Here is a 9156-nt window from a genome sequence, read left to right as displayed (position 1 = left end):
GGAAAGCTATCTCCCTCAGATGCATTAAAGGATTAGTGTGGCGCAGGTTGCTGTTGGCAGGGCCAGATGGCTCCCCCTGGATGCACAGTGCTAATGGCTAATGAATTGGCGTCACCTGCTCTCCTTTAGTCACTGGCTGTGCAGGTTCACACGCAGGCAAAGGAAGCTCACCCAGCTCCTGTACAGTCATACCCAGCTAGGGATGCTCGCTCCAGCATGACCCCCCTCCCCTCCCCACCCCACCCAACCACACACACACACACACACACACACACACACACACACACACACACACACACACACACACACACACAGCCTCTCTCTTTCTAGCTCTCTCTCTCTCGCTCACAAACATGTGTTAACTGTTTCTGTTCTTAAGGACTTACATTTGAATATCAATACATCGTGTCTTCATACAAGAGTGTTATGCAAACAGGATCACTCCCTGTTGAAATCTACATATTTGGTTGGAACTGCTGCAGCTGGGTTAGCAGTACCTTTCCAGCCTTTTGCCTCAGTCTATGACAAAGTCTTCACGGAATTATGCCCCCTAGCTTTATCGTCGGGGAGCACATGGCTAGGACATCCGAGTGACGTTAGTTTATTTAGCACCTGTGCCTCTTCTTCGGTCATCACTGCCTTAGGAAATGAAGGGAGTCTAGGCAGGGGCAATAGTTGAATGAGAACAGTCCTGTCCCCTTTTGATCCAGGAGAGCCAGATTGTAATGGCCTTCTCCAATGGCACCATGATTTATAGACAAGCAACATTTCCCTGTTCTGTTTTTGTAATAATTTCCTGCTCCTATTCATTCCAATGATTTGGACAGTGTTGGCAGCAAGAACAGGAATGGTGGGTTGATAACATGGAAGGGGCCTAGATTAATGGTAAGGATGACATGCTTTACCAATGGCTGTTATAATGGCTAACCATCCTTTGTAACCTGTGGATGGCTGGAAGTGGCCATGGCTACCTGTAACCTTGAATCTTGGAAGAGCAAACGCAGCCAGATGTCACTTCATAAAAACACTCCTCATATTACCCATTTCCTGGTCTGTGTAGCTTTAAAGCTCTGGAGCTACAGCTATATAGTGTTAAGCTCAAAGCCATGCTTGTATAGCATAGTGTGGTCTCTGGAACCTTCCTATGCCCTGTTAATGTGTGGTACATGTGCAAAAAGGGTCTTCAATTCCCAATCTGACAATTCATACTAAGCTTCAGTTAATTCATTTGATTTTCCTTTCTACCTTGGGCTGTCCTCTTTCATCGATGCTGCCATTTCTTCGAATACCACTTGACCCATTAATAGCAAACTGTAAAAGAACAAAGAGACAGAGCAAAACTGTCAGAGAGCGAGAGAGAGAGAGAGAGTTTTTAATGTTTGAAACTCCATAGTAAATTATTAGTCTAAGTGGTGCTGTCCAACTGCTGAAAATGCCATGTATAGGGCATGCTGTACCTCTCCGTGGGCTGGTCCTTAAACCAACATTGTAAGTCTGAAAATTAAGTTCTAAGAATTTTCCATAATAATAAGTAATTATTGCCTGTGAAACATAGGCTTAATCTACAACGCACGTCGAACGTTAAGAATTTGTATAAAGATGTCTAAGGACGCCATCTGCCGTCGATGTGCCGACAGTGAGGAAATGTCACGGAATGGACTGTCAACAGTAGGCATGAAGGCATATTGTCTTGGCAATCAAATACACCCTCACGTTTAATAGCCTACACAAACCAATCACACTCCCATTGTAGCCTACCCATACAGGCCTAAGCCTAAATAAACATGAACTTTGTCCGGTTTTATTAAAATGTGTTTTTCATTCACTATGTTTTGTTGGTATAAGCCTATCTAAACCTCACATATGGCGGGGGAATTGAACTATGTGTAGCTTATTGCTACGCAGAAAAGCTACCACCAGGTGGCGAAACAGGCCAACAAATGGTTATGAGGTGCTATGCTCTTGTCATTTCATGCCATGCTCGTTTAGAGGAAGTTTGGAGACTTGTGCTGCGTTCAAGACAACAGTTAACTCGGTAAACCCAACTTGGGAACTTTCGACTTCTGAAAAACGTGCGTTTCCCTGATCAACTCGGAAAACAATATGGATGCTCGCAGTCTCACCTGCATGGCCACCAAAGTAGGTTAATCTATAGGCGTATTGGTATTATTGTTAGTTAATCATATCAATAGCCAATAATGTGCATACCAGTCACGCTCGCTTACACTAGTAGCTCAGGCCTGAGCTAATATCAATTATTGCAAATGTCTTTGATAAAACGTTTACACTGGAAACGTCACTATAATGGCCTATATTAAGAATGCAAACATAGACCTATCGCACAGGCGACAATCGCAAATGACTTGTTGAAAGTAATACAATTGTGTTTATAACGTTACTGTCATGCCAGAGGATGCCATGGTTGTAGTTGTTATTACGTCAAGTCGGGTAAATCAGGGCACTGAAAAATCCGCACGAGTTTATGAGCTAAAAGTTCGACCCCCACCATTCGAACAATCATTGTATGAGTGGGAGCTTGTAGTTTTCTTAATTTCCTACATGCCACGTACAGAGCTTTGTGCGACATTTAGGTCTGACTTCCTTCGATACCACTCCAAAAACTTAGACTACAAGATGTAGGCTAGGCCCCTCAGACCAGGGCATAAGAATATTGTTTTAGTGGCAAACATGGTTACGTTAACTCAGAGTAATAGATATAGAAGAGTCTTATGGCTTTGTTCATCCAGGAGAATTCATTCATTTATATTCTCTCCTAACTCTAACCCTAGGAGGTTTACCACTTGCGTTGAGTTAATTTAGCCAAGTTTGTCACTAAACCAAAATCTTGGAATAGCCCCAGCTGATTTTAGGATAGCCTACGAAAAATAAATAAATAGACTAAACGTTGTTACCACGTGCTTCTTCTCACATGGCCACAAGCTGGCCTTAGGGAAACTCTGCAACAATCTTATAAACGTGTCACAGATAGGATACGCTACAGGTCTTTGGCTGCAAAATACTTCTGTAGACCCATGGAAATGTATTTTGGAGAGTGCAGACAGTGTAGGCTGTCCCAATTTGATATTCGCTGAGAACTTGTGGACCTAAGGGGCAACATTACTGACTCAGGATATGCAATAAGTAATGCAGTAATGGATTCAGCTCTGCGGTTTTTAACGGATTTGGACAGAAACCTCATCTGACAACGGGGGCGTTCTGCCTTCACCATTTCTTATGGATCACGGTTAATTATGTTTTCGTGTGGACAAGTACACTTAAACTGCTCTCTTCCGTTTTGCCACGCGCCGAATGTCACGTCGTTTCGATCTCCTGTTAATGTAAGTGTTTGTTTGTCGCCACGAGAGGCGGTTTGAGGTGGTTGAGCGGGAAACGATGAGAGAGAAGTAGTCTACTTGAGAGGAAATTATTAATTGATGTGCTTTAAAGCATACTGCCTGGGTTGGCCTGTGTGGTGGCTGTTGAGAGACAGGTTAAAATCACTTTGTTTATGCACAATAACATGTGTGCGTGTGTGTGTGTGTGCCAGCGTGCTTGTCTGTGAAAGGGGAAATGGTCACTTTGTTTTGACTCAGTAAATCATTATCGTTTTGTGAGAGTGTTCGTGATGTTATTGTGGATTACACATTGTAACACTCCCAGCAAAAGCAAAATGGTGCTTTATGAGAACTTTTGAATTGCTGCACATGCTGTGTGTCCATTTTTCCTTTGGCAGCTATTCCTCTGTTTGTCCTCACATTTTGGCCAGCATGGCGCCAAAGGCCCGCTCGCCTAACTTCATGGCCATTGATCTCTAATCCAGGATTCCCCCCACTGGGTCAGTAGATTATTCCTTCTCCAGGGAGGGAGGAAGCTTTGAGGAAGCAATCAGGGGAGAAGGGGGACTGAGCCCATGTATTATAATGAACTACAAGCCAGGTGGTCCCACAGACTGAGACCCAATATATCCACATGTCCACTGAAGAAATGGCTGCGGATTGGCTGGTGGTCACATCATGTCACCAGCAACTGCACCTAAAGTGCTCTCACTCACTGGACATTTCAGTGTTTGCCATTTACATGTTTGAGATGATTCGTGTTATGCTAGATTCAGTCATTTCTCTTGCTTCTGCTGTTGTTTTCTGGAAACTACAGGATATAAGGATTATATATGTTCTGGTGGACTCTCTTGCCATTGCGTACATGTCTGCAGCTTTGTGTGGTTGTACCCCATGCCAAATGGAACCCGATAGCTCTGCTGTTTTGACTGGTCATGTTGGCGGTTATTTAACCGTGATGATCTTGTTAGCCGTATGAATGGACCACCGTCCAGGCAAGTGTGTCTTTCTGTGCTCACCCCTTTGCCCATTTGCTTGCCAGGTTCAACACATTCTTCCCCCTGCAGACCAACAGGGACCAATGGACTCCAAAAGACGTTAGGATTGCTGAGAGAGCAAGAAGTCAGAGGAGCACAGAAGAGAAAGAGAAGAGGGAGGAAGACGTGTGTGGTGTGTGTGGGTGTGGGTGTGGGTGTGGGTGTGTGTGTGTGTAAGACAGACAGAGAAAGAAAGAGAGAGAACAGTCCTCTCTAACTAGCTGGCCGGTTGTAATTACCAGTCTCCAAGGGGTTGGGGGGAGAGGTCGCTCAATTGGACTTTGAATGGGTTGATGGGTGTACGGTTGTCCTGACAATGCTGCAGCTGGCCCGCGGCCCAGAGAACGAGCGAGCGAGCGGCTCTGAAAAGGCAGACGGGCTGCTGCAGGCTCCATCCCCATCCAGGTGGCCCGCGCTGCAGCGCCGAGCCCTTTCACTCTCAGGAGTGTTTAGAGAACTGTGAGGGAGAACGGAGGCAGATAAGGCTGGAGTTGTGGAGTTGTGTCGGGGGGGTTGGGACTGGGAGAGAGGGGCCATTGAGGAGGGACAAGGGAGAGAATGAGAGGCTGATAAAAAAGATGAGCGGATAAGAGAGACGCGCTGAATGGAAGCAGTGACCCGGCTCCCAACAAACACAAACAGGCCTCTTTTTCACCAGGCGGCCACCGCTGGTCACTCGCTCTCGCATTCACACACACACACACACACACACACACACACACACACACACACACACACACACACAATCTTTCTTTCACACACTCACCACTCTCTCTTAAACATACTCTTCAAGAGTAAACTTACAAAAAAGCTGAGTGCATTGAAAATACACTCTTCAAATGAAACGTGTTTGCTAAGTATAGAATTACATGCAGCCATAGAAAATTATGTTTATTCAACGTTATCTGACAAATGCTCTTGAGAACTATATTTGCGACATCCCCATATCTTACTGAGAGACAGAACAAATGTGCTGAGCTCTCTAATGTGATAAAGTGATTGGATTATATTGCTTACTCTTTCAAAATCACATGAAATATTAGTGGGAGAGGCAATAAATGTGTGTTATTCTTTGTTATCTGTTTGTCTGTCAATATCTTTTCTATTCTTGAAATAATAATAATAAATAAATACATAAAAAAAAATTCTTCTATTCTTCTCTTCCCTGCTTTATTTCACTTCATTTTAATCCTTACCCCTCTACACCCCCCCCCCATTACCCCCTCCCTCCCCACTGGCTCTCTGTCCCTCTCCTCTCCTCTCCTCTTCCCTCTCTCAGGCCGATGGAGGCTCTGCTCTGCGGGTGTACGCTCTGCGCCTGGGCCCCGGTGAGGAGCTGTTCTCCTCCCTGCTCTCGTTCGTGGAGGAGAGGAAGCTCCGCGCCCCGTTCATCATCACCTGTGTGGGTAGCGTCACCAAGGCAACGCTCCGGCTGGCAAATGCCACCGCAGAGAATACCAATGAGGTAATTTGGCAACAGCTGGGGGTTTGGTTTGGCAGCAGTACAGGTGCCACAGCCTTCTGTAACTGTACTCTTTGGAGAAAAAAGAAAAGGAGATGTCTAGTGCCTCCAAACAGTTTTTGCTGATGGGGGGGGGGGGGTAACCCTAGGTTAAAAGGGGGGAGGGGGGTATTTGGCATGGGGTCAAAATCAAACATAACATTGCCTGCTCTTCAATACAAGCTACTCAGCTGGTTGTAGTATTAAGTGACAGTGCTTTGCCAAGGTCTTCTCTCGAGTGCTTCTAAAACCCTAATTTAGCATTCTGGGATGACGGCGTATTTGTGGTCTGTCTGCTGTCGCTGTCATGTTTTGCGCTTAGGAGTGTCTGTGGTTTTCTGCGTTACGTCAGGTGATTCGGCTGCAGGAGCGCTTTGAGATCGTCTCTCTGGTGGGAACACTGAACAAGGATGCTCACCTCCACATCTGCCTCTCTGATAAGGATGGGAAGACTGTTGGGGGTCACGTCCTCGGAGACCTGGAGGTGTTCACCACGGCCGAGGTGGTCATCGGAGAAGCAGCCGAGCTCCAGTTCAGCAGAGAGATGGACGCACGCACCGGCTTCCCCGAGCTGGTCATTCAGCGTCGCCACGATGAAGCAGTTTAGCTGCAGTGGCTGGTGACAATTGTCCTTCTTTTTGTTGGTGTTTTAAAAAGAAAATTGGTGGAATTGTGTGTTTCTCTTCATAATAACATTGAACATTTATTTATCAGTACACAGCAATTTATTTCACAGATGGAAACCCTTTAAAATAATTTGACAGGCATTCCACATTATGCAGTCTGTATGGTGATGGGTATCTCCAAGTTCAATTCATGTTAAAATATATATTCCATCAGTCAGTCCATCAGTCAAACTCAAGCCGATGCTTTTTGGTGATGAGCAAAAGTATTGAGACTGAAATAATATTACCAAATATTTCTCTGATCTGTTTTAATCAACATGGAGGACTAGCTCCAGAAGATTCACTATGGTCCAGTTTTCTTCTCCAGTTGTTTGACATATATTTGAGTGGGATAGCTGCTGAAGGTAAGTTTACTAAGTCTGCAGGTTATTTCACCTGCATGAGCCTACATCTCTACAGAGCGATACTAAACAACACCCGTTATTTTAAAGAATGTTAAGAATGAGGAAATGGACATTAGGAAAGGTTTTTCCCATGAGTATGAAACATTGATATATGTTAGGAGGATGAAGGATATATTAAACTGAAAATTAGATTATAAGAATATTACAGTATATTAGAATATTATAATGACTCATGTTTCACGTGTATCATTTTACTACGACTACTTTATTTAACTACTAACTACTTAAAAACTATTGTAGACCTTCCTGAGGTGGAATTGCAGACCCTTCTGTGTAAAGTAATCAAAGCATGGAAACGCTGTTCAGGAAATCACAGTGCCCTCCTATCACACTCACTCCTACGTGGTGCCAGTGTGACACCTTCCCTCTGGCTGCCATTTGGATGTTGGGGATGATTAATGATGTTAGTCAGATGGGTCTGCGGAACAGCTGGTAGGGCCCACTTAGGGGCGACCTCCTCCAACCCTACTGTAGCTAGGCATCAGACGAGCACGCAGGGGCTGCAGTCAGGGAAGGGTCGGACGGGGGTGGGGGTGGTGGGGGGAGTCGGCCCCTCCTAAAAGATGTTTAACTAAACCTCTCCCTTTGACGGGGGCAGAGCGCCACACAATGGGAGGACACCTCCCCCTGGATTAGGGCTGACCTGCGCTGGGGAAGGGGTAGCAGCCCTGATAAAGGAGCGGAGGCCAGCCGCTGGCAGCTCCCTCCGTCTGGGGCACTGAGAAATGGCCCAGGGAGGGGGAGTGGGTGTGTGTAACAGCGCCTTGATGGAGCTCCCGTTGCTCACTTGGGTGTACTTTTTAATTGGCTTTGTCTCTGGAACACACTCCCTCACACGCACACACACACACACACACCAGCTCAGACAACTGACAGGTTGCCAACCACACTGCCCCTGTCAGAAGGATGTCAGAGGTATAATCGATTGGGTCGTGTTGCTTTCCGTGGGTATCTACTCGGGTGCCAAGGCGTGGAACATAGACAGGGAAGAAATGGAGATCTTTATCTACTCTGGTCGTGCACAGAGATCACCCACGCTATCCCCCCACCCCCCACTGCCTCTCTGTCTGCCTCTCTGTCCCCTTCTCCTCTCCTCCTTTTTTTGAACCACTCTGAAGGTTTCTTTCCTTTGTGGATTTTATGTTTGGTTGTGGGTGAAGACTTGGGAGCGTTGTAGCAGCTGTATTATCTCCTGTTGTCAGGGCAGTCCTTATTTTGACCCTGATGTCTGTATTGTGTGATTGTGAAGAACGCTTTGAAGGGCACCTATAGAAGTCCACTAAGGTGCTGCAGGAAGGCAGCTCCCGCTGACAGGGTCAAACACCTTAAGGAATAGGAATTAGGAAACAATGGCCGTTATTAATGGTGGAGTTTTGGTGGGGTGGTGGAATGGGGTTTTCATGCCATTGCAATTACACCTCCTGTTGTGGTGTGAATGGAACTGCTGGGCGGTGGAAGAGGTAGGGAATGGAAATGTGTTTAAGTATAAATTGATGACCATTATGTACGTAGGTGTGCCTTTAAATCTGCAATCACTTTGGAGTGTGTCTGTGTGTGTGTGTGTGTGTGTGTGTGTGTGTGTGTGTGTGTGTGTGTGCGTGCCTGTGCGTGTGCATGTGTTTGCATTTGCTCCTATTTTTGTTTTGCTTTCATGCCTTTTATTCAATGCTGGCCTGATGCATTGAGTGAGTGATTCAGTCCTTTTAAACAAAACCATGTTTCTTCCAGTCACATATGTGTGTGTGTACATCTGTACATTTGCATGCACGTGTATGTGTGTGTCTGTGTGTGTGTGTGTGTGTGTGTGTGTGTGTGTGTCTGTGTGTGTGTGTGTGTGTGTGTGTGTGTGTGTACACAGCGGGAGGGAGGTGGTGAGAGGGAAGATGGTATGATGAAAGGCAGAGAGAGAGACAGAGTGCTAGGGAGAGTGAGAGAGAGTGCTAGAGAGAGAGAGAGAGAGAGAGTACTAGAGAGAGAGAGTGCTTGAGAGAAAGAGAGTGCTAGAGAGAGTGAGAGAGAGTGCTAGAGAGAGAGAGAGAGAGTGCTAGAGAGAGAGAGAGAGTGCTAGAGAGAGAGAGAGAGAGTGCTAGAGAGGCCAAGCAGAACTGCACACAATCCCCCCATCACAAGAAGATCACTGATAGAGCCTTACAGTAAAGGTGGTGCACAGTATTTAACATGCAGACATACATT

The 9156-nt window shown here is 45.9% G+C and overlaps 1 protein-coding gene across 3 annotated transcripts; it reads left to right on the top strand.

The window, feature by feature from the left end:
• The first annotated feature begins 1955 nt into the window (after window positions 1-1955).
• Window positions 1956-6543, top strand: LOC116223901 (bifunctional protein GlmU-like). Of its 3 annotated transcripts, none has more exons than XM_031582193.2 (3): window positions 1956-2035; window positions 5652-5837; window positions 6226-6543. In XM_031582193.2, exons 1-3 carry the CDS (start codon window positions 1973-1975, stop codon window positions 6478-6480), a joined length of 504 nt encoding a protein of 167 aa, XP_031438053.1. In that variant the 5' UTR covers window positions 1956-1972; the 3' UTR covers window positions 6481-6543. The 3 variants fall into 3 exon arrangements, with proteins under 3 accessions (XP_031438053.1, XP_031438054.1, XP_031438052.1); XM_031582194.2 differs by having other exon boundaries at window positions 1965-2139; XM_031582192.2 differs by lacking the exon at window positions 1956-2035 and adding an exon at window positions 3035-3338.
• Window positions 6544-9156: the final 2613 nt, after the last annotated feature.

This window comes from Clupea harengus, chromosome 15, assembly GCF_900700415.2.
Source record: "Clupea harengus chromosome 15, Ch_v2.0.2, whole genome shotgun sequence".
NCBI classification, from domain to species: Eukaryota; Metazoa; Chordata; class Actinopteri; order Clupeiformes; family Clupeidae; genus Clupea; species Clupea harengus.
This window is presented reverse-complemented; position numbering and strand designations above follow the sequence as displayed.

What these genes read in the sequence shown, in the direction of transcription:
- LOC116223901 (XM_031582192.2), top strand. Translation starts at nt 3,252, where the DNA reads ATGTTTTCGTGTGGACAAGTACACTTAAACTGCTCTCTTCCGTTTTGC. An exon ending in CGTTTCGATCTCCTGTTAAT is followed by an intron (nt 3,339 to 5,651) that starts GTAAGTGTTTGT and finishes TCCCTCTCTCAG; the next exon opens with GCCGATGGAGGCTCTGCTCT. An exon ending in CCGCAGAGAATACCAATGAG is followed by an intron (nt 5,838 to 6,225) that starts GTAATTTGGCAA and finishes GCGTTACGTCAG; the next exon opens with GTGATTCGGCTGCAGGAGCG.